A 24,474-nucleotide genomic window follows, 5' to 3' on the forward strand; every position below is an offset into this window, starting at 1 on the left:
CTCAGCTTTCTCCAACAGTCTATGCACGGTATTCGATAAATTAAAAATAAAAAATTGGCGGTCAGCAGCGATTATCCAACACGAAAATATATTTTTCAAGATGGCGAATGCTCGCGATTCGAACGAACGTTCTCCCAGATAGTCACGCGATCCGTCGTACAGCAAAGAGTTAAAAGAACGATATCGATTTACCGCTGTCAGGGAAACGGGCAGAGAAGTTGCCGCGTAAATAGAAAGTTTCGCGAACCAGCGCCGGAACAATTTCCCTGCTCTTTCTTCTCGCTTCCGAGCGAACTCCATCGGCTTTGCTCCGACGATTCTCGAAAGAACTCCGCCGCCTCCTCCTCCTTCAGAGGGCAGGGGTGGAATGGCCACGTTAATGAATTTCCACGCGGAACACAGACCCCGCGACTCCGCCGCGAACAGGCCGGGCGAAAACTTTTGAATGTCAGGACGTTGAAACAAAGCGTACGGGGTAAATATCGAACGGCGCCCGGAAGTTGCAACGTTCTCGATTTTCCGACGGCGAGATCTCGCCCTCGAACCGCCCGATTAATATTAACGCCGTAGCGATCCCGACGGCCAGAAGCAATTTATACTTAAATTCGACGCGATCGAGAGCAGCTCGCGGCCGCGTTATTTCGAGTCGCCGCGCGATCGATATCTCCTAGCCATTATAAATAAATTTAAGCAGGTTATAATTACGTGGATATAAAATACACAATTTATATTTTTTCATCGTTCTACCTAACGTTCCAAAACACGTGATCGATTAATATCATTGGCAGGACCATGATAGTCAAACATTATCGCTTAAAAATTTAACAAAATAAATTAATTTACAATACGTTGGAAGGATAATTTTAGACTTTCTAATGATTGTTCATTTAAATCGGTTTTAGTGTAAAAATCATGAGACTGAACGAATACTCTATAATTATATTCTCTGACCCTAAAATAGGAATGAATCGCCAACGAGTCACGTTTGATCGTGCTCGAGGCGCGCTCGTCGCCATCGCTGGCTCTCGCCTCGTTAACATTTTACCCGTTTCGGTTAGCTAGGAGTTCCGCTCGATCTCCGGAGGACACGAGAGAGCCCCTTTAAATATATGAACCTTCATCTCCCGGCGAAAGAACCGGGGACGAAGGGACGTTCTGCTCGCCAGGGCGATGAATTATCAAAATTTCCGCAACACGTGCCGCATGCGGCTTCCGTTCCTTGCATCCGCTCCATCGTTCTCAGGGCGAACTCGCGCGTATGGAAAGCGATTCGTTCCTCCCTAGAGGAGGCTCCTGGGTATCTTCCAAACGCCGTTTTATTTCCTCGGCTCGTGTCGTCCTCTTTGCCAGGGAGCCACGACATGAATCATCGAGATTCATTCTTCGAAGAGGATCGCTGAAAACGAGACCCTCGTCTCTCGTTGACAAGTTCCTCGACGAAAGGTTCCTCCACCCTCTAGGGGGGCTGCGAAACTCGAGGGTGGATCTCTGGGGTTAACGCGAACCACCGTCGACGGTGACGGGTCCATCCCAGGGACTCTGGTCTTTGCCGCTCTATTTTGCGAACGCCTTTATTCCTTTGTCACTGAATATCACAGAGATAATGTAATTCTAGATGTGATTTTTTGAGAAATATTTCGAGTTTAGTCTTGTATTCGGTTCTGTAATAACTATCACGGATAAGTGGTTGCACGGAAAAGAGAAATGGCGAAAGCACCAAGCGCGTAGGTGTTAAAAAAATGTCTCCCCTTAATGGGACGAGCGCGACAATTAACGACGAAACGTCGTTAAACTTACATCGTCGTGGGACGGGATTCAAACGTTATAAAAACGGCATTTCGCTTACGCGCCAACCTAATAGAACGTGGCGAGACAAAAGAACTCATGGACTGAGAAAATAAAACAGTCACCTGACCTACATGGGCGGCGTAGGTATAAACGGCGGAGCGTTCGCGCGAGAGAGCACGACTTGTTCCGCTCAGGCTCGTATCCTAGCAGGAGGGAAAGCTTGTTTTTCCTCTTTCCCATCTTTCGTCTCCGGAGTTCGTAGATCGAAAAAAACCCAGAGTTGCGCCGGGGTACGGTGAGAAAATAGCTGGGCTCGGCCTACTCTCCTCGAAAGTGCCATTCAGACCAGTAATTTATCCTAGTTTCGTGCATTCTCCCTCGCAACACCCTCGTCGCGACGCCTCTCTCCAACCCCGAAATTTTTATCGCGTCTACACTCTCGATCGCAGATCGTTCGCTTCCTCTTTTCACCTTATCATACGCTATTCTCTTTATTTTAAAATGCACCTGTTCTTGGGGGACTTAGGGATTTCTTTTCATGTTATATAATATTTATTTGGGAGTAGAAACCCACGACATACATACGATATACATCTGTGATGATAAAAACTTAAATCAAATACACATAGTTATTTAGTTAACTAGATAATACCCCGTTACGAATAATTTCATAGACCATCCAAAACGTAAAAATTACAAAGTATATAGAACAAAAAGTAAGAAAAGTAAATTCAATTTTAAGGATCAAGGCTGAGCAATTCGATTAAAATTAATTTATTCGCAAGAAATGGAACGACGTGGGAGCACCTGGGGGGGGGGCAGGAAAGTAGAAAATGTTCGATAAAATAACGGCGGTCGAGCACCGATGCGTGTCGCGTTCCGCACCCTCTTTTGTTCCGTCGAACGCGGAACGAGCGGGAAACCGGAAGCGTTGCATGCGAAGAACTCCGCGCGGCATTCAATTTCATCCCCCCGTCGCGGCTGAGCGAACCGCGCGCGCGGCCAAAGGAGTTTTTAGAGTGGAAGGCAGGACCAATTGTTTTTTTCTCGAGACATCGGGACGCGGGAACGCGCTCGCTCATTGTTTATTCCGCGGGACGTTAGCGAGGGAGCGCGATATCGAACGAGTCCCCCGCGGACTCCGAGGTAGAATAATATTGAAATCGTTGCGGTTCGCGGTTTGCGAGCGCCGACGACTGCGACGCCGGCCGGCGACGACGCCGTTCGTCGCCGCAAGTAGGCCAGCTCGAAATAGAAACCGTCAACTGGGGCAGTCAATGGCCAACGTACGATCGTCACGACACGTTTCCCTCACAGAGTTTCCTTGCTCCTTCGACTTGTTCTTTTTCCTTCTGTTCTCACCGTTCCTCTTTTTTTCGCTTCTTCGTACGACAGTAGAACGGCCAGATCGTCGTTTCTGCGAACGATTTCTCGCCACCAGTGGCAAATTCCGATAAGTATCGCTCGACGAGAACGGGAACTATTTCTCGTTCGAAGAGTACATATAATAATCGTATCGAATCTACAAAAATATCGATTGTTTCTACGTTCACGTTCGAAATGGTACCGAAAGGATTACAGAAACGAGTCAGAACGGTCGTTAGCGTAGCTAGGGGGCTAGAATTCTATAAATCGTGCACGCGTCGAAGGGTTAACGCGGACGATTACCCAGGCGCCCGTTTCTGTACATGCGTCGAGCGTCGGCCATTTTAATGCACGTGCTCGAGGAACTCGGTTCGGTGCACGCGCCCGGCCACCGTTCGACTGGCTTCGTAATTTCCAGGAACAGCGAATCAACGAGGCGTTCGTAAAGCAACCGTTTTACTACTCCATCTCGCTCGAAACGCACGGAAACAATAACCTGAGACCGATCGAGGAAGCTTTTCCGTTCTCGTCGAATGCATCGACCCCGTTGCACGGATGCCTCTAGCACTCCTATCTGTGTCAGTCTCTGCCACCCGCTATACGACGATCATCGATCCCCGATAACGAACGTGTAAACGCCAATTTGTATTTTTCCATCGTTCTACCTAACGTTCAAAAACAGGGGACGATGGTTGCGTCTTACAAACTCTCGAAAGCTGTCGTAGCCTCTGATCAATTAGAAATTAATCTCTAGAATTTGTTTAGTTCACTTTCTTTGGTACTCCAAGCAATTGGCACAAATTTTCCAATCGCTGGAATAATATTGCCAAGGACTTAAGATGGGGAAACGTTGAAAGAATCGCAAAAAAAAGGAGCTGTCCGAAGGCCCATTTTCTAAATTCGTGTATAGACGATCGACGATCCCCTCTGCATGGCACGTTTCGCACGCATGGCATGAGACTTGTCGTGTACTCTTTTCCCCCTGAATTTTCCTTCCCCTCCCCCCCTGAAAGCAGCGCTCTCCTTCGCCCACGCACGTACCCGGGGATTACTATTTCATCGGACTCCTTTGTTCGCCGTAGCAGAGTCTTGCATGGAAAACGACAGTTGTCGCGGGGTGTCCTCCCGTCCGGGCGAACGTAACGAGCATGAAAGTTTCAGAGGATCCCTCCTACGGCGACGTCGTTGGATCAGAGATCGCGTGTGCTCGTTAGGTTCTGCCGTACGCGAGAGACACCTTTGCCCACCTGGCCAAAACGACGGGCGAGTCGCGGCCGCTCGTAGATCGTTCCCGCTCTTCACACACGCTGCATCCCTTGTCTCGTCATTTGTCATTTTCATTATCCCGGCAGCTGGTGCGAGCGAGTCTTGGACTTGGTATTTTTATCCTTTGATCGCGGGAAACGCGAGTTTTCGTCGTGTTCTGTCTCGCGAATGCCCGGAACTCTGCCTCGAGATCTCGAGAACGTTTCGCGATGTAAATAATAAATAATATCTTTCATTATTTCGAAGCCAATTCCTCATAGTTTCGTTTCTGGAAAATGCAGTGTCATATGGGATTAGGTTTCTAAGAGTAATTTTAGCGAATATAGTATTGATTTAAGTAGTCGTTTGCACTCTTGTAATAGTTTGGTGTTACTAACGAAAGTTTGCATAAATTCTACATCCCCAATATATTTACGTCGCGAACGTACCATCGAGATTCTGATCACACTCGAGTTCTCGGTGCAAAGCCAGCGTTTCCCGAGTGCCTGAGTCCTCCGGAAGAAAGACCATCGAGTCATTGAACTCGAGGATCCATTTTTGGTGGGGAGCACGGACTCGAGAAACGCGGTGACGATGAATTTAGTAGCAATTTGAAATCGAAGCTCGACGCGCAATTCCGAAGAACGTGTCTCGCACCAGTATGTACCCGTTCATGGCGATCCCTCGTTTATGTTGCGTGTTGGTGTTGGTGCAAGGGGCAGGAGATACCGATATACATATGGTACGAGTCGTATCCGACCCACAGTGGCGATGGTTACGAAGGTCGAGTCTCGAGGGTGAGCCCGAATTCACCGTTCGGCGTGGCGAGTCTCAACCTGACCGACATCCGCGAGAGCGATCAAGGATGGTACGAGTGCAAGGTCGTCTTCCTCAACAGGTCGCCGAACAGTCACAAGAATGGTACCTGGTTCCACCTGGACGTCCACGGTGAGTACTCTTCCATCGCGTCAACGTCTTCGAAGACTCTTTAGACGATAACTTCATTTCCTTTCTTCGCTCGACGGCGATACGATGTTCTAACACAAACGAGATGTACGCGTAGACCTTATACCTTATAGATTTTTGTGGCACAATTGCCAAATCTTGACAGCCATACCGATCTGAAAATTCGGAGGTGATTTTAAAAAATTTCAAATCATTCTGAAAAAATTATTTTTAGTTCCGGGGGTCAATTGCAAGCATTTTTGGTCATTACACATACCCCCGAAATCCTACTCAGTTTCGAGAAAAAAATTCCTTACCGAAAATATAATTTCTGGCCAGAAATGTCTGCCCGAATTTTCATGTGAATCTTTAAAACGTCATAACTTCTGAACGGATTGGACGATTTTAATGTTTAAAAAAGCAAACTACGCGTATTTTGATGGAGAATATGTACAACGCAAAAATGTTCGAAAAGTTGGTCCTTGACCCCGCAAAATGAGAAAAACTCCATAAAAATGGTCCAATTTTCAAACAGCCATAACTCCTACAATTGTGAATATATTTCAATGAAACTTTTTTCTGAAGTAGAGCTCATGGATACCTACAAAAAAAGTATTAGACAACTTTTCTGTAGGGCGTCAAACAACATTACTAAAAATGAAAAAGTAATTTTTAAGAAAAATCGACAGGGGGTAGGTGCCTAAATTTTTCGACGAAAAAAAAATTTTTCAAATCGTTCTAAAAAAATTATTTTCAGTTGCGGGGGTCAATTACAATCATTTTTGGTGAATAGACATACCCCCGAAATCCTACTCAGTTTCGAGAAAAAAAATTCTTTACAAAAATGTCTCCCCGAAATTTCATGCGTATGTATAAAATATCATAACTCTTGAACGAAATGGAGGATTTTAGTGTTTCAAAAGGCAAACTACGCGCATTTTGGTGCACAATATTTAGAAATATAAGGTCTGCTCGTATATCAGGTCTGTGGTTCTACCAAACACAGTTTTTACTCTCAATATTTTTCTTTTAAATTTTTGTAATTTATAGATCGTCTAGATAATACGATTACATCGTTTATTTTAGAAATAATTCAATACGCGTACGTCGAAATAGTTAGAGAACAGTATTATTCTATCATTGATCCGACACGAAGGGTGTCGGTTAAATTGTAGCACGGTCGACGAAGAAGCGACTCCTTATAAAAGAAACGGGACACAAGAAAATAAATCGATTATAAAAATTGAAAATATGGAATACAGTATTGTAAAAAATACAATAACGATGAAACAGAGACAAAGGAAAAATTTCATTAGGTAATTTTAAACACGTACAATGGGAACGAAAGTACCGCCAACAATTAATTCTCATTTACTCGAGCGTGCTTTTATCGTTACTTTTTTTTCGCGAGACCCTTTTTTACCGCCGTGCCACGATTTCCAGGACACCCATTAGAACCGTGCAGAACGTTCTGCACGACTAGCCAGCCTAATCGTGCGACCCTTAATTGGTCGGCCGACGCTAATAGTATCCAAATACTATTATCCGCGTCTTGTACCCGGAAGCTTCGTCGTCGTCGTCGTTCGCGAAGAATTCTCCTCCGGGACGGTGGAAGATGGCGGCGGGTGTACTGTTCGCCTCGAGTAACGAGAATCGCACGGTGTCTCGCGATATCGATTAAAAAATACTTAATTACAGTAATAGGGGAAGGTGTCCCCGACGAGTTCGCGCGGCCAAGTAGTTTAAGTTGAAAGTTCCGTCCGTTTCGCGGCCGGAAGTTGGCGAAGTTGCGTCGGTCGTACGCCCGGAGCGTCTCATTAATATTACCCCCGAAAGCTTAAGAAGTGTTTTACGCCCGCGACGAGGGGGCGTGCAATTTTATCGGAAACTCGAAAATCGTTCGTGCCACTTTCCTTCCATTTTACAAGGGCCTGTAAATTTTTTACGGGCGTCGATTCGCGTTTTCTCTCGCGGAATAAAATCGAGAAGAAAATCCGGTAAGCGTCGCTGATAAGGGGCGTGACGAAACAGGGAAGCGGGGGTGTGTGAGGAGAACAAAAGAGAACAGAGAAACAGAGAAACGGAGGCGTGTCGTTCACGGTGAATCGAATTCAATTCTTTCGTCGACGCGATAAAGTTTTACGCGTTACGTAGACGCGACGTCGACTACGTCGTCGACGGGGTCGCTGAACCGAACGACGGAGACGGAGGTGGGGGGGGAGGGGGGTTACAAAAAAAATGGCGGTCGCGTAGAAAGGAAAACTTATTGCCGCGTTTTGTTCGGCCATAAACGACGACGAACGGCCCCCGGGGAAGAGAAACATTTAGATGGCTTAGGAAATTTCGCGTTCTCCTTTTTCCTCTCGTCGACGCCTCCGACGTATCCCCCCCGCCCCCCTCCCACGTGCTCGCGTTCTCCCCCGAGTGGCTGGTACGCTCGTCTTCGTCGTGCCCACGGCCACACTCGACGACGTCCCTCGTCGTGGATGACGGTGGAACGTCAGCGGCGACGATTGCGACGACTAAGGATTTGCCAGCGGCGTCAAAGAGAGAACCACTCGGCCAGCGAAAGCGTTCAGCTCTCCCTTTGTACTTTTTTTTTTCAAGTCGTCTCTCTGCCCGGTCGTTTGCTCGCGTTACACCCGTAAACTGTTGCCCCCTACTTCCGTGCCCGTGTTTTCGCCCTCGGCTCTTTGTCCGCCTCGTTTCTTCCGCTCGTTCTTTCGTACCTCCCGCGCTCCACCTCCTACCAAACGGCTGTATACCTTGCAAACTGCGAATTTGTTTCTTTACTCGATTAACCCCCGGCTACGACACCGATTCACTCCTGCATGAACCGAAAATTAAAAAAAAAGAATACTATGACGATTCTGCATCGAACCTATAGCATGTAAGTTCTTTGTTTCCGGGAAGTATTTGTCAAAGAAATCCGTAGATTTCATTTTTCAGGCGCGTCCTTTAAATTTGCCAGCGGTTGGCTGAAAGAGTCGATGAATCGAGAAAATTATAATTTTTGGAGCCCCGTAAAGCTCGAGAGACCTCGTGGATGCTACCCCGGTAACATTTCGTTGAATTTTCTTGTCTCCCGTCGCGGATTCGCTTCCCGTTCCTTTCTTTATTCTTCTCTGTTCTCGAATACGCCGCGAAGAGCGACGCTTTTGCGCGGCGAAAATGGACGATCCTTTGTGCCGCAGTCGGGATCGTTGAAGGACCAGCGTGATTCCTGCCGAATGGGGAAACTCATCGGAGATAAAAACGTTCGAAGAGAGCTCCGCGGAAGCGTTTTCTAAGCGTTGGCGCGATTCGAGGGCTTGATTGTTCCCTTAATGCCGTTTCCACGAAGTAATGCATCGTCTCGACGCTGTCGCGGCCTCTTCTTCGACCGTTCGACGACCCCTACTCGCGTGAAAAGTGTCCCGAAACGATCGAAAAATATTCAAACATTCTGTAAATAGTTCCATCGTGTCGAGCAAACGCGCAAATGTAAATTTTATTAATTTGCATAACTTGTATATTTAGCGACAACTGTTTCCGAGCGATGAATTTACCGGTGATGAGTAGGAGTATTGTAATTATGAAACAAGGGGGTTGTAACGTCGATCGAGGGGTACGCTGGTCTATCCTCTTTGGACCGATCTCTTTCAATTTCACTAGATTCGTTCGTGGCGTCGAGAACTGCACGAGAGGATAAGAACGCGTGGTTTGTTTCCGCAGCACCGCCGAAGTTCAGCATCACGCCCGAGGAGATAATCTACGTGAACGTGGGCGACGCGATAATATTGAACTGCCAGGCGGAGGGCACGCCAACGCCGGAAATCCTCTGGTACAAGGACGCGAATCCGGTCGAGCCGTCGAGCACCATCGGGATATTCAACGACGGCACCGAGCTCAGGATCTCGACGATCAAGAACGAGGACATCGGGGATTACACGTGCATCGCGCGTAACGGCGAGGGCCAGATCAGTCACACGGCCCGCGTTATTATCGCTGGTGAGTATCTACACGCTTAATTCGTCCACGTCGCGAAGATTTTAAATCCCTATCCTCCTTTTTCCCAAATCTCCTTGATAAGTCGTTGAATAAAAATATAGACTTGGGAGAAAAATACGCGAGAGTGTTGCAATAGCGCTTGGAGTCGAGAAGGTGTTATTTATGGGAACCTTTGGAGGTAATGGTAGGTTTAAACCTCTTGGTGGTGAAGTGACCACGGGTGATTACATGTTAAGGATCTTATGATCGGGCGCACCAAGGCGTTGACACGCGAAGCAACGCTAATTGCACCTTCTTCACGCGAGTCGAAGTATACGTGGGTATTAAGAAATCCCAATTTATGACGTTGTAGAGGTTTGAAACTCGATTCCTTGTCGAATAAATGGAAGAAAATTCCAATTGAAAAATATCTAGTGATACTGGAAGCTATTAAAAGCGGTTCGTGGGTGGCTGTAATCCAGTCGATTCGCGGGCGTGCCGCGACAAAAACCCTCGTAACACCGCTTTCGTTTCGGAAACGTGATAATCGGTCAGACAATGCAGCTGGAAACGTGACAGACACGAGTCTTGTTGCACCGAAGATTAACCCATTGGAGGATCGTAATAACTGCGCATTGTCCCTTTGAAGCCGTGTCGTAATCTTCGGCACAGTGGCTGCCAACGCAAGCTTCGTTTCGTTTCCAAACTAGCTCCCAAAATAATCCCATCCTCGCTTTCCGAGCTGCTTGACACATTATTTTCAATCAGAGTTTTTTACAAAGAGATGCTGACGTCTAACAACTTTCGATTCGATTAAATAATGTCCAAATTAAATTGCAGAGCAGATTATGGCGAGCAATGGAGACGAGACGAACGTTCGTCGAGCTTTGCTCGCTCTGTGCTCGTCGAACGTTCGCACGAAACTTTTGTTCGGTACTGGTCGCGGCTGGAAAATTATTGCGACTTGACTCGACCTGCTTTTTACAGAGGCGGCGACGACTCCGTAGCGGGTCTCGCGGAGAAGTTGAAACAGAAAGCTCGAGAGCTGAAATCCGCTTTGGATGGATTAGCGCAACGGGGACGTCGGGACGCGTTCGTCGGAAATAAGTCGCCTTCCGGTTCCCGTCGAGCCGTCCGCCGACACCGCGTCACTTTCGAAACTCGCTGGAAGAACTTATCCGCTGTTAATTAACGATCATAGATCGTTTATATCGTCCTTTACGGAGAAACGTGTTTTCTTTCGACGAACAGACTTACGTCGTTTTTACGAGGGGCTCGTCCATTTAGGGGAAAATTACGAAATTATCGAGGCACGCGGAAATTCCATTTTCCTTTTAAATAGACTTACGGCCATCGTAATGAACGGCTCAATTATCGGGCGGGTTGTTGTTAGAAATTATCGGGGTATTTTCGGTAGACGACGATCGATCGAGCTCCGATAATGAAATTCCGATAACCGCGACGCCAGAAAATGCCACGTCGCGACTCGACGGTTTTTGCGTTCCCCGGATTCGTGTCGACGACCCTCCAAGAAATTCCCGTGACCGATTATCGCGTCGTCGATCGATCGATCGGCCCCGATTCCCGTGGATCCGTCGAAAGAAAGGTTCTCGTCGTAGCTACGCCGGTCGGGGGGCTTTTACCAGCGATTTTATGGAAGTTCTTAAAGTCTCGTTTAACCAGAATCGCCCCCGATGGGACCGCTGAACGTCCCCGGTAACGGTATAACTTTTACGCCGCTTTTAATCTCCGAACGTCTTCAGGGCGCTCGTGAAATTGACCAGTCGAGCCGTTTCAACTTCTATGTAACTTTCCGCGTTCCCATCGCGTCGCATATTTTAATTAAGAAGGATCAAACTTATCGCATCCGCGAGGGGCCGGACTCTCCTGGCACGAGCTAGCAAACTACCCCTTAGGAATCCATTATATTCTACGTGGAATACGGAACCGTCGCACGAACCCTCTGTATTTCACAGGTTACTTTCATTTTATTATTAAACCTTTTAAAATGTTCAACAAAGCAATGCAAAATTTTTTTTAATTTACTGTAGACCTTTTACTATAACTATTATAATCCTCGCAAAGATTACCAGTCTTCTTTTCTTCAATTTCCAATAAGCCAAACCTGCTAATTGCGTACAATGAAAAAAGTAGGAATTGACAAGTGAAAAACTAAGAAGCTAGACGTCGCGAACGCGGAAGAAATTCGTTCGTGGCAGGTGTGGTAAATGTTTAGAGCGACAGGAGTATATAGTTGGCCGTTCGATCAAATCCCCATAAGCAGCCATATCGATTTTGAGGGCAGTCGAGCGCAAAAGTCGATGGGTTCGCCCGGAGGCTGCTCGCGATAAAATTCGCGTTAGGCAAAACGGTTCGAGCGTTAGGCGTTTCGGAGGACGGTCGTGGTCGGAGGCCAATTAGGATGTTCCTCGCGAATGGGACGAGTTAAAAGGCGATTTGTCTCGTTCTCCGTGCGCGCTGGCGGTGTTTTTCTCCCGTGCCAGTCTCGGCTCGTTTTCCACGAGCGCCGCGGATTTCTAAGCTTCGTTACGAGGCCGCGGAAACATTCGTCTTCATCATCGCGCACGCTTCCTTTTCTCCCCCGATCCGCGTCGTGCTTTTTCTACGGCTAACGACTCGACGATTTAGGGGAAGACGCTCAGCATAACGACTTTAAATACAGGTGATTCTCGCGAGCTTCTCGTTTCGACGAAATTAATGATGCATCGCGCGCAGAGAATCGACCGACGGATTTCGATCGTTGGTAATCTTAGGCCGAATAGACGCCTTGCAATAGTTTTTACTCGACGTTGCAGCGTAGCAGAGTCCGTGCTTTGGAAAATCGGCTGGTAATTATGATATTTGGGGAGCTGTAGGAGCCTTTTCATCGTAGCGCGGACCTTCGAAAAATCCGCTGCCAAGGGCTTCGGTATTCGGGGCTTTCGGGACGCGAGATTTATACGAAAGTTTCGGACTAATAAACCTTACTGGCGTCCCCGGTTTGAGTCTCGTTGCGCAGTCACGAGCGAGCCCCGGGTGCAAAGTAGACGGGCTCTCATCCTCCGCGTATAAAACAGCGCCGACAGACTCGCGCCACTAATGCGGAGGATCCTCGAACCGACGAGGCAGGGCCGAACTTGCTCCTCTCGCCGGCGTGAAACTTTTGAATCTGCTCTTTGAATATTTACCGAGCTTCCACTCCGAAATTCATCCCCGTCGAGTCGTCGTTTCCGTCCGTTCGAGCGTATATCGCGCCGGGACGCGCTTCCTCTTACGGAGATTGCCGAAAAACGATCGTTAAACGCGCAACCCCGGTTTTACGCGAAACGAAGACTTTCTGTATCTTCTTTTTCCTTGTTTCGACCCTCGCACCCAGCAACTCGCTTCTGAATATTCGTAATTATTCGTATTAATATTAAATAATTGTTAATTTAAACTTGTAGACAATCATCTTAAGGGTTAAGGAGGTATTGTAAACTTTTATAAAAATCGACTGTTCACATAAGTCGTTTAGTGCTTGCGAGAAAGACAAGTTAAAACGTTCGAGAGAACAGAAACAAAGGAACGTGTAACGATAACAATAATTTTAAATAAAAATCTACGGATCTACGAAGGTTCCGTTCCACTTTTCCGTTCGGGAAACGTTTAACGCGATGATAAAGTCGTGCTAAATTACGCGTTGAATTAATTTGGAATTCATCGCTGTCGCGGACGCGGAACTTTTTAATTCGTCTCGTGAATATTTACCGGGACGGTTGGATTGCGGCACGCGCGGTCTGAATTTTGCCGAATCTCATTGGCCCGTCCAGGATAGCCCTGCTTTGTCCTCTGAAGTTAACTCGGCGTTTTCGGAGTCGCGGAATTCTCGATTCTCGGTACGCTCGCGGCTGCGGTTTCCAATTCGCGCGCGTCTAACCGCGCGCCGCCATTGTTCGTCGAGAAACGGACGCGACGGACCAGCGGGAAACGAAATCAAAGTACGGATAATTTTGGCCACCCAACTTCTTCGACGATGGCCGCTTCGACCGATAAACTTTGAAATTAACAAAAATCTCGCTGATTTTTACAAGAAATTTCCAAAAAGCAACCGGTGGCTGAGAATAACCAAATTAACACTCTAATAGTGTTTGGTTATCGCCACCGCTGCAATCAGTGGTCGTGTACGAGGTATCGAGAGAATTTCTCGATCTTCTGTTGGCCATTGCACGGTTCTTAAAATCACCTATAGGGCGCCTTCTTCGCATATACCCTGGGTGGAATCGTCGTCCTCCAAGGTCGAAAATTTCGTCCTGCTCGAGCGTCGTTTACTGACCGCCAGTGTGTACGGGCACTAGGCGTAGAACGACGCTCAAAGGGCACCGTGGTGTAAGCACCTTAACGATCAGTCGCTTCTTGCGCATTTAAGGGACTGCACCACACCGGGTCCCGTACGGACCAGAGGACGATGAGGAACCGCGGAGCAGACAACATTCGGAGCCTTACAACCTCCACTTGTTGCCCGCTCCCGCGATAACCAAGCCCTGCAGTAATGGGAAAATCGAGATTGGAATCTCGCCTTCTCAAACTGCAATTAAACGTTTCCCGATTCGACGAGAAACGTACAAATTTACAGTCCACTAGCCCCGCTGCGTATCGCTGTGGCAGAATTCTCCTCCTGTTTACAATAAACGGAGCAAGGAGCGTGCAGATTAAAGCGAGTCAGACAACGCGACGAGCGTTGTCAGGTATTCACAGCCGTATCTTGGTTTTTTTTTTTGTTACAGAAGACCGAGACGAGAGCCATAGCGGCTAGACACGCCATAGCCAGGTTTTTTTTCCCCGAGTCAGAGACAGGCTCGGTTTTTTTCCTGGCGTAGTCGAAATTTAAATATCAATATATATTTCATTTTAATTTCATTAATTTTTGTTTATTTACTTTTCATTTTATTTGAATAAACGGTCTAGTCGCCAGACTAGGCGAAGGAAATTTATTTTCGTGTACCATTGAATTTCCCTAACATTCCTTTCCCTCGTAATTTGGACTCAAAATTAAAGGATGAGGGATCAGATTTCTATATAAACCTTGACCTTTGACCTCTCTCACCTATTTTGGCATTTATACACTTTTTAGAACTATACACGGTGGAGTGTGATTCCTTGGATATTTTGATAGTGCGTGAGAATAATGTAAAAGGCATATTATTATTATTAGCGATGAAAGTCGAACGCTTCGATGAGAAAGAAGATGGCGACAGTTCCGGAGAACGCGCTGGAGCCGCCTTTATTCCGCGGCGAGCGACGATAGATCGGATTGCAGAAAGTACCGCTGAACCTCGAGGAGAAGTTCGGTCTTTTGTCGGGCGTGATCGATTTCCCCCCATTATACGTCAAGATCCTCGTAGACGACGAACTTGTACCCCCGTCTCCGGGCGCGCCCTCTCGAAAGCCGCAAGTTTTAAAATTCTTCGAGCACGGCAGACCTCTTGGATATCGACGAGAATATAATGCACCCTGTTGATCCTTTTTACGAAGACTCCGGAGGGAAGAGTCGTCGCGAGCAAAAGACGATTTCTCGAGCGCGAACGCGCCCCCTTCTTTCTTTCTTTCATTCTCACGAACCGATTAAAACTTGGTCCTCGGATTCAAATTTTTAAATTGGAATTTGATTGGCACGCCACTTTCCTACAAACACCGCGTAAAGCACAGCTTCTTAGACCATCGTGATAAAACACGAAACGCCGCCACATCGATCCGTCGACGTCTATTCGAATATCCATCCCGCTCTGCGTTTGTTTATTTATCGACGTCGTCTAGCGAGCCGATTTTCACTCTGTGGAACGATGAAATCTCGTTTCGCGTCGGGAGGGGGTGGGGGCTAAAGTTAAAAGCTTCTGCGGGCCCATCGTTTCGATCAGGATATTGGTTGGCCAGTGTATATCCGGCGTCAGCGACTGGACGACTGACGTCGACAGCCTGCCGTCGCGATAGACACCGATGGTTGATGACTGACCCCACGCTCTGACGCTCTTTCATTACTTTTTTCTCGCCTGCAAGCGCTAGATTCCACCCTCGCAAAACGATCCTCCCGATACCTTTTACTATTCACGGATCTGACGATTCGAACGGTAAGAACGACGCGACTGTTTTTAAATAAAATTGCACAGTGGACTTTCGAGTAGAAATTTTCAAATGCAATGTTCGTTACGACCCTTGAAAAGTCTAAAGATATTTAAATGATCGTCGTTGGTCGACAGGCGGAGCAGTGATCACGGTGCCACCCACGAACCAGACGAAGCTGGAGGGCGAAAAGGTGCAATTCTCATGCGAGGCGAAGGCTCTCCCAGGCAACGTGACCGTTCGCTGGTTCCGGGAGGGTGCACCGGTGACGGAGGTCTCTGCGCTGGACACGAGGGTGTCCATCAAGACGGACGGCAGCCTCGTCATCAATCCCGTCAGCGCCGACGACTCTGGCCAATACCTCTGCGAAGTAACGAACGGTATCGGTGACCCGCAGAGCGCCAGCGCTTATCTCAACGTGGAATGTGAGCATTAGTTCCGCCATTTCTCCGGACAACCCATTTTATTCCCTATTCGTTCCCTTTATTTATCGACCACACCAAATGGAAGACCTTTCCAACCCCCAACTGGTATCCCGAAGTGCTTTGGCGCCCCAACATCTAAAATTTTTATTCATTTAACCCTGTGCATACGTAGGGTGTTTGGCTATCTCTGGAAACAATTTTAACGTTTACGAACAGCTACGTGAACGCGATAGTATTTCTCACTATCAGTGGCAACATAATCTTTTTACTTTTTTTAATTCTTTTTTATTTTATATAGATGTGTCCCATGATACTAATTATTCGGATGAAAAATCGTGAGAATAGATATTCACTGGGCGTCGTTTCCTTCCAGACCCGGCGAAGGTCACGTTCACCCCGACAGTCCAGTACCTGCCGTTCCGTTTGGCGGGGGTGGTGCAGTGTTACATAAAAGCAAACCCGCCCCTTCAGTACGTGACCTGGACGAAGGACAAGCGGCTGCTCGAGCCTTATCAGACGAAGGATACGGTTATCATGAACAATGGCTCGCTGTTGTTCACGCGCGTCAACGAGAATCACCAAGGCAGATACACCTGCACGCCTTACAACGCGCAGGGCACGCAGGGCAGCTCCGGCCCGATGGAGGTCCTCGTGCGAAATCCACCTGTGTTCACCCTCGAGCCAGAACCAATTTATCAGAAGAAGGTCGGCGAAACCATCGAGATGCACTGCGACGCTCAAGAGGCCGAGGGCACTCAAAAACCCACCCTTCAATGGCACAGGGTACGCTTCGTTTCGAATAGTATCGGTCCACGGATCTTCGATGATCTGGTATTCGAGATATTTGAATCGTGGTGCAACGTCCTTTCGTCGAAACTAGTCGAGATCAGGGGTGGGTAGATAGGATCAATCAATGATAGGCACAGGATCGGGCAGAAATTTTAATGGGGAAGAAACATTACGTTTCTATTAGAAAGTTCCTGATGTTTCATTTCGGTATCCAAAACTTACGAACGTCAATGGATTGAGTAAGGTGGAGAAAATACCCATCTTCATCGACTTCAGAGGAGGTTCCTATTGGAATTGCGATTGTTGAAGTAGTTCCTGTTCAAACGAAGCTGTTTCCCTAATAGGGATCCATTCTTAAGATCTCCCCGTGTTTAGAGTCACGTAATATGATTATAAATCTGTTAAAAAGGAACAACTAGAGACTAGACTACCATTCTATTTCATCATACGTATCTCCGTCGATAATTTGAACCTTGACTTCCCACTTAAGATCCTCAAGTTTCAAAAGAAGCAACAAATAAAAATTTCTCCAATTCGAGACACGAGGAAGGTCTTGTAAGTAGGGTGGTGTTCGATATCGCGACGCGCGTTGTACGGTTCGTTGTCAGTGTAGCGCCTCGACTCGCGTTTGTATCGTGATTTCAATTGCGCAGAGGAACGGCATGTCCATACAGCGCAATCGGGCGAAGATCGTCGGCGGGAATTTAACGATCGAGAGCCTGCGACGCTCGGACTTTGGGTTCTACCAATGCATCGCGTCCAACGAGGTGGCCACCATTTCCGCCTCCACGCAGCTGATCGTCGAGGGCACGCAACCCCACGCGCCCTACAACGTCACTGGCGCTGCCACGGAATTCTCGGTGACGCTAACCTGGCTGCCAGGGTACTCCGGTGGCCCGGACTACAAGCAGGATTACACTATTTGGTGAGCGTCCACTTTCCACGCCTTTTCGGGGAATCGAATCTCGTTTTAAGAAAATGCACGATCAACCTTCATTAATGTCTGGAAAGTTTCCACGATTCATCGGATGTTCGTCTTACTTAAAAATGTTATGGACGCGATAATTACATTTTCCATCGGTGGAGCTCAGATTATTTTCTCGGCGGTACGAGGAGTAATTAGGAATTAATTACCCCCGACTAATCTAACATGCGCTAATTCAATTCAGAGTAGACGAGAGCACTTTTGAAATACTATTTTAAATAACGTATCATCCAATTTCATGGTTATTCCCGGAAATATGGTTACTTATTATTGATCTTGTTTCGTGAAATGGCTTTGAAATTAATAATTCTACGCTTGATGCAACGAAATATTGAAATATTCACGTTGTAGAAATGTAACGTCCTTTGAAATTTTTTAACGGACTATCTCTTTACGTCGTTAAAATGATAATTAATACGACAAATCATGCATATTTATAACTACAAATACACGATATGATAATAATTTATATGAACCATCAGTATACAGGATCGTCCAACGGGGTACCATACAAACTTTATTGCATTTTCTATGACCAATGTGACGCAAATGTTACGCTAGAATACAATTTTGTATTGCAAACAAGGCTTTGCGAATATTTCGAAGCTTATTCGAAACAACCAGACCAAGAGAAGTCATGGTGTCGTGAAAATCCATGTGGTTCACGAGTCGTTTGCATTCGCAGATTAAAATTGGATATACCGTAAATCGTTGTATCGATTAATTCGATGAAAATAAAAAATTCGTTTCGTTTCACACAGGCATAGAGAAGCGGGAACGTCGGAATGGGAAACGATTCCAGTGACTCCTTCGGGCAGCACAACGGTGACGATCAACAGACTGACGCCAGGTACGCTGTACGAGTTCCAAGTAATTGGGAAGAATGCCTTGGGCGATGGGATGATGAGCAAAGCCATTACCATCAGGACGCTTGGTAACGACCACTTCTTAACTTCCTATTTTTTGTATCGCTAGAATAAGTGTACATACCGCGACGAAAAATTTAGGACGAATTTTCCGTACATTTTGCAGACCAATATACCAGTGGACCAGAATTCATTTCTAGCGCGACAAAAGTCATTAATTTAGAAAGTCACGTAAATGTTCCGGGAGTTCATTAATATTTCTACACGATGCCTAAGCGTTTTAATTATACTCGATCTGTCGGTGAAATTAATATCAAGTAACTTTGTTCTTTTTGTGTAACGCAAATACGAGTTTTATTTTCAGCAAAAATTGAGACACTCCAGTTTGATTTCAAACGGCAGCTCTCGTCGAAGTTGGCCAATTACTTTTGTCGTGCTACGAATTAATTCTGGCCCACTGGGCGACCAGAGATGGACGAAATTTTATTCAAATGATAGATAAATCAGAACATCAGAACATCAATATATTTTTCTTTTATTTACTGTTCGAAATTTTTATAAAGACGAGAATTTCGCCCATCTCGATAAAAGCATTCCACGCCAATGCGATTGGGCATATGCATATTCAAAATGAAAATTTACGAACGAACTATCGAGTATATTTAAATATACTTTGCCTGTTCGATAGTTGAGGTATCGAGTTATTTTTTGAACCGTCGAAAAAGCGATATCTGAGAAAAGATTTGGCGTGGAATGGCTCGAGTTCGCGTGCTAATATCCACCGATTTTCTATCTGGAAGCTGTCCCTTTTCGAGACTCGCTAATATTACTAACATTACTAACGCTACTAACGTTCCACGATCCGTATTAACCGACTAACCGAATCGCCCTCTGTGGAAAAATCTTTCCTTCTCTGTTTCCATCTGCTTCGGCCTCGAAGACGTGGCACTGACACACTCAGCGACTCCATCCTCGAGCGCCGGTCAAGCTGCAGCCACGGATCAAAGCGGTAAGATCGTCGATCGTGGACGTAGCCAATTAATTAGTCGCGATCAACTGCGTCGCGGAAACAGTTCGAAACGAGGCGTACGAAACAACCAGACGTCGGAATGAAAGCCGCATCAGAAATCAAAGGGACGATCCCGGTATTCGAGCGCGATCGACCATAAAACCGTCCGGGGACCGTGGGGTTCCTCCTTAAAAGCGGGGCTCGCTTCGCTGACAAAGAATCTCGGTTGAACGATTCCGTAAAGACGCCTCGCGCGGAAGATGCCCTCATCGTCTCTCCTCTCCTCTCGAGGCTCACGGGAAAATACCGATTCTGCGCGAGAAATTCAAAGTTACGTAGGAGAGGGTTCTGCCTTTCACGAGTCGAACCGGGTCGAAACAGAGCGAAGAAAGGGGGGGGAAAAGAGGAACCCGGACAGGGAGAGGAAGAGGGCCAGAGAAGAGAAAGGGAACGAAGACTTCCGTCGCGACTTATCGTATCGGAAAACCTATCGAGCCGTTCATTCTGTTTCCGCTTTTATTTCCTTCCCTCGAATCCGCCGGTTCATTGCCTTCCATTTGTACACACGCTGCCACGATTTTCTCCGCCGTCTGTACAGATTTTTATTCGGTCCTCGGCCCCGGACGCCGGCTACGAGACTGATCTACCTCCCCCGCGTTTTCGTTCGCCGCTTACGCCCTCGTAAATCTCTATGGTTGCGTCTCCTTTGGAGCCCGAACGCCCCCTTCGACATCCCACGGCCCTTCCGACCACGAAAAGTCACCGTCGTTCCCGAAAATCGGGTTCACAGTTCTCGATATTTGTGTATCTAGAAGGACTGTTCTCTGCATCAATTGTAAAAATATAATTTCTATGGGAAAAGTTAGTCGAGCTAAAAATTTAGTACACTGCGTGTCAAACCAGTCTACAATTTTCAATTTTTATATGGACCGTTTATTTTGGAAATAATGTAAGCTCATTTTTTAAAGAAATATGCCCCCCAAAATTATTTTCCTTCAAAAAATTTGTATTTCGCATTTTCGAACGACCCCTATTACCTTCAGTTGCACCCTGTACACGGCTCTAATGGAGACCCACCCTGTCGTCGCGACGTATCTCTGTCCCGTTAATTCGTAATTCCGCGAGATCGCGACCGCGGTCCATTCGTTTTCCCATTTCCATGTAAATAATAGGCGGCCAGAGGTTCCGAGCTAATAATCCGCGAGCCCTTTCGCGCGCACGAGCATGGATACACGTGTTCCAGCGACCTTTGCTTCCCCTTGCTTCGATCTCTGCCTTTTTCCGTCCCCGTCCGTTGCCGACGCCCACGCATCAGCGGTCTCGAAACTCGTTAGCCTGCCACGAGTAACGCGATTACAGCCAGCTTAACGAGAATTCCGGTGGATCGGATTCGCGAGGATCTCCTCCCGGTCCAGAGCCGGACCAGTTATTACGACACGACCAAACCACCCCCCATCCTCGACTTCTCACCGCTGCCATTTTGTTTTCTCTCGTTTCAGACATCTTAGATTATAACACTCTCGTATTACCGACCGATTCCTCTGGCAACACAGTGTTCCCGCCAATCATTCGTCCGAAAGGTATCGACTTTTCTTTTTTTTTTTTTCTTCGACTCTCAATATTCAGCCACTTTTCTGTTCTTGCGCTTTGTTTCGTTCTTCGCGTGCTTACGTTATGTTAATTCCTTTCTTGTTGCAGTTGGGTTTCTTTCAGATCCCCCGTTACGCGTTCAATGTCCTTTCCGTTCCTCCCACGCTCGAACAACGCAATATTGCGACCATGACACGGAAGAGGAAAGGTCCTGATCGTCCCTTTCTCCCGTCGCGTCGTTTAAGCTCCCATGAGTCTCGGGAATTAGCCATTAAAGTTTCGGGTCATTGGATATCCTCGGATCAAAGAGACGAACTATTGGTTTGGCGACTAAGTAATCGCGGATTTTTTTAATAGAATAAAACACAATTTTTTCGTTGTCAAACCAATATTGTCGCTGTTCACCGATTTATAAATAATGGGAAAACAAACGAATCTTCTGTCTAACTTTTGTAATAAAGAGTTTTTGGCTGAAACTGTCGTCCCGTTTGGAAAATGCTCGGTTCCAGATCACAAATGGCGTCGCGTAGAGCGAATCCGTGTTCGGTTCGTTAGGGAGGGCCGAAAATGGCGCGGTTCGACGTTCCCGCGGCCCGCGATTAAATATTCCTCGATGCGGGCGAACAATTATGGATATTTTGACCCGCTGGAAATTATAACCGAGGACGAGCGGAACGGTTACGGCGCGGACAAAAGCGCGCATCCCAGGCCCGCGGCGGGCAAAAATTTCCGCTCGCCGCGGCGCGAATTAATTGCGACCACTCGCCTCGGTAAAAAGCTTTTTCGGCGAATACAATAACCACGTTTCGGTTATTCGCGTTATTCCCAGGTGCCGTGCCGCCTCCATCGAGAACCCATTTATATTTTTATGGCGGCCGCGCTGAAAGGGATTCGCCCCTCGGCGTATATTTCCACCCCCTTCCCCCCTTTCGCGTTTGCCCAAATTATATTTGGTTTCTAAAAGGAATTAACGTTTAGGGTTTTCCAACACCCCGAGATTGGAAATTTTCGAATGTCCAAGATTAATTTTTTCTGAGAGGGTTTGGTGCAACAACAAGGTATTATTATTATTTTTAAACGGTGTGCGTCGTTTGACCGTATGCGGTCGACGATTTATTCAGTTCGGCGTGCACGTTCGCGGAAATGAGGTTGACAAATACGGACATTGTAAATACCGCAGTAAACGATCGCAGAAATATCGATCAGAGCGACGAGGTGTGTTTTTCCATCGTGACAATTTATCGCATTGTGCCCCGGGGTATTGTTTAACGTTCGCAAATAATCGCGAATAATGCCCGGGGAATTTCATCGTGACGGGAAACAACGGCTCCGCGTCCGGCGGTTGTTGCGTTTCTCCTCCATCCTCTACCTCCCTCCTGCTCGTTTTCTTTTTTCGCGCGCCCACAATTAACCCCCAACCACTGTGCATCGAATTAATAAATTCGAACGAAGATTCTCTTTTTGTATCTCGTGCTCGCTCCGTGTAAAATCATTAATATAACTTAACAGACTTTGTTGTGTAACTTCAGTATACCGTTTATACTTAAAATTATCCTTTGGTACAATTAAAATGAAACATGAGGGGTTGAAGAAATATTTAGTAGATTACTTCTAATAGAGAACTAAAAAAATTGATTTACGTTAATATTAGTTAACCCTTTGCACTCAAATGCAACAAATAAAGAAATTTTAAGTTATAAACATTTATTAATTTCATTATAAATTTAACGAGTACTACGCCAACGTGATAAACGAAACGGCGTGAAATAAATCACGGTTCGCCATAATCTAATCCCACAATGCGATGAGAGTCGACCGTGTAACGATATTGATGCAACGTCTTGGAATCGGAGACGCGTGAGGTCAGCATCTTTCGTCACCGGCTGGCATATATTATGTTACGACTTAATTACTTCCGGCATACATTCGTTAGGCTTATTAAGCGCCCGTAATCCCAATTCCAAGCGACGGTATTTCGCCCCGTAACCGTAGAATCGCGCGCTGGAACGTGCATCGCTTAGGCAAACGCTGGGTCGAAGTGGTCGTTAAGAAAAGTAGTTGTCGTTTCAAAAGTGGTATAATTTTACGATTCGAACGTAGGGAAGTCGAGACTCCATAACCCTTCTCTTCTTCTGCCACCCTCGATTATCGTAGAGTCTGCCTTGATACTAACTTTGAACTGTCGTAGAAATAATTGGACTTGTTGCGAATAACGAAACACAGTCAATTTCTGAAGGAACAAATATTCTATTCGAGCTTTAAATTAATTTCTTCTCTGGTTGGAGGTGGCTTGTGAGAAAAATTCTAACAAGAAATAAAAATATTTTCTATGGCGCGTACAGCTTGTGTACAGCTTGTCTATCTCGATGGATGTTTCGTTTTTCTCGACACTAACGTGATTTAAATCGCCAGGCCCGAAGCCAGGTCCGCCCAGGAACCTCACGGTCACGGAGATCAGCAACGGTTTCCTGTTGACCTGGCAAGCACCATTGAAGTTCGAACACCTCATTAAATATTACACCATCAAATACAAAACGGACGGATCCTGGAAAACGCTCAACAAGGGACAAATCCGACCCGACGAAACCAGCTATTTGGGTAAGTTCAGCCCACTGAACGAAGGAATTAAGCTCAATGCTCTATCAATTTCGGTTTTATTAACCAATTTATTGCATATGGTAGCCCTTTGCACTCGGCTGTCCCCTCTGAAAGGATGTTCAGCTAAGAATTTCGATGTATCCTCTAAGAGAACACAACGATATCATTGTTTTAAAGCGATTATATAGGACAAAATACATAAGTGGAAAATGTGAAAAAAGATATGTGTGTTTGAGTTAGCAGTAGGTGAAAAGTTTCCGAGTGCAAAGGGATAGTATACCGATATTTATACACTTGTGTCTCGGACATTGGCGCGACATTCGAGACCTTCGAACAATCCTGAAAACATAAACATAGCTCCAAGAATTGTTGACGATAGCCAATTTCCAAGGCATCCTTGCGTTCGAGTTTCCGATTAGGCGATGGTGGGGAGAACGGAAGGTTAAACGTAGCGACCGTTTCACGATTCTCTGTTTCATGTTGGGTCTCCGACGAAAACAGTGAAGAATCTGGTCGGTGGTAGGACCTACTATTTCCAAGTGTTCGCGAATTCGGCGACGAATTACGGCGCCAGCGAGCTGGTGAAATTCCCGGTGCCGGCTCGCGTGAAGCACAAGGCGATCACCGCGGGCGTCGTCGGTGGTATACTCTTCTTCATCGTCGCCATCATCCTCAGCATATGCGCGGTGAAGATTTGCAATAAGCGGAAGAGACGAAAACAAGAGAAAGGTAGGAGCTGCAGAGGACATCGAGACGGAACTGTTCGTCGCTGTTTCTTCGAGTCTGGCCTGCACCTGGGCTCTC

General features: G+C 46.6%; 1 protein-coding gene across 14 annotated transcripts in view; it reads left to right on the forward strand.

Moving 5' to 3' along the window:
• LOC143345635 (protein turtle) overlaps positions 1 to 24,474 on the forward strand; it is a 93,304-nt gene that overhangs the window by 51,620 nt on the left and 17,210 nt on the right. For 3 of the 14 annotated variants that reach the window (XM_076772981.1, XM_076772986.1, XM_076772984.1), the window contains exons 6-14: positions 5,115 to 5,346; positions 8,998 to 9,333; positions 15,546 to 15,833; positions 16,207 to 16,616; positions 17,276 to 17,547; positions 18,369 to 18,541; positions 20,982 to 21,062; positions 23,485 to 23,670; positions 24,172 to 24,399. In XM_076772981.1, coding sequence (XP_076629096.1) covers positions 5,115 to 5,346; positions 8,998 to 9,333; positions 15,546 to 15,833; positions 16,207 to 16,616; positions 17,276 to 17,547; positions 18,369 to 18,541; positions 20,982 to 21,062; positions 23,485 to 23,670; positions 24,172 to 24,399 — 2,206 coding nt within the window. Of the gene's footprint in view, positions 1 to 5,114; positions 5,347 to 8,997; positions 9,334 to 15,545; positions 15,834 to 16,206; positions 16,617 to 17,275; positions 17,548 to 18,368; positions 18,542 to 19,413; positions 19,483 to 20,981; positions 21,063 to 23,484; positions 23,671 to 24,171; positions 24,400 to 24,474 lie in introns of all 14 variants that reach the window. The other 11 variants (XM_076772987.1, XM_076772982.1, XM_076772992.1 and 8 more) reach the window with 9 other exon arrangements.

The sequence above is a fragment of the Colletes latitarsis genome, chromosome 9, assembly GCF_051014445.1.
Source record: "Colletes latitarsis isolate SP2378_abdomen chromosome 9, iyColLati1, whole genome shotgun sequence".
NCBI classification, from domain to species: domain Eukaryota; kingdom Metazoa; phylum Arthropoda; class Insecta; order Hymenoptera; family Colletidae; genus Colletes; species Colletes latitarsis.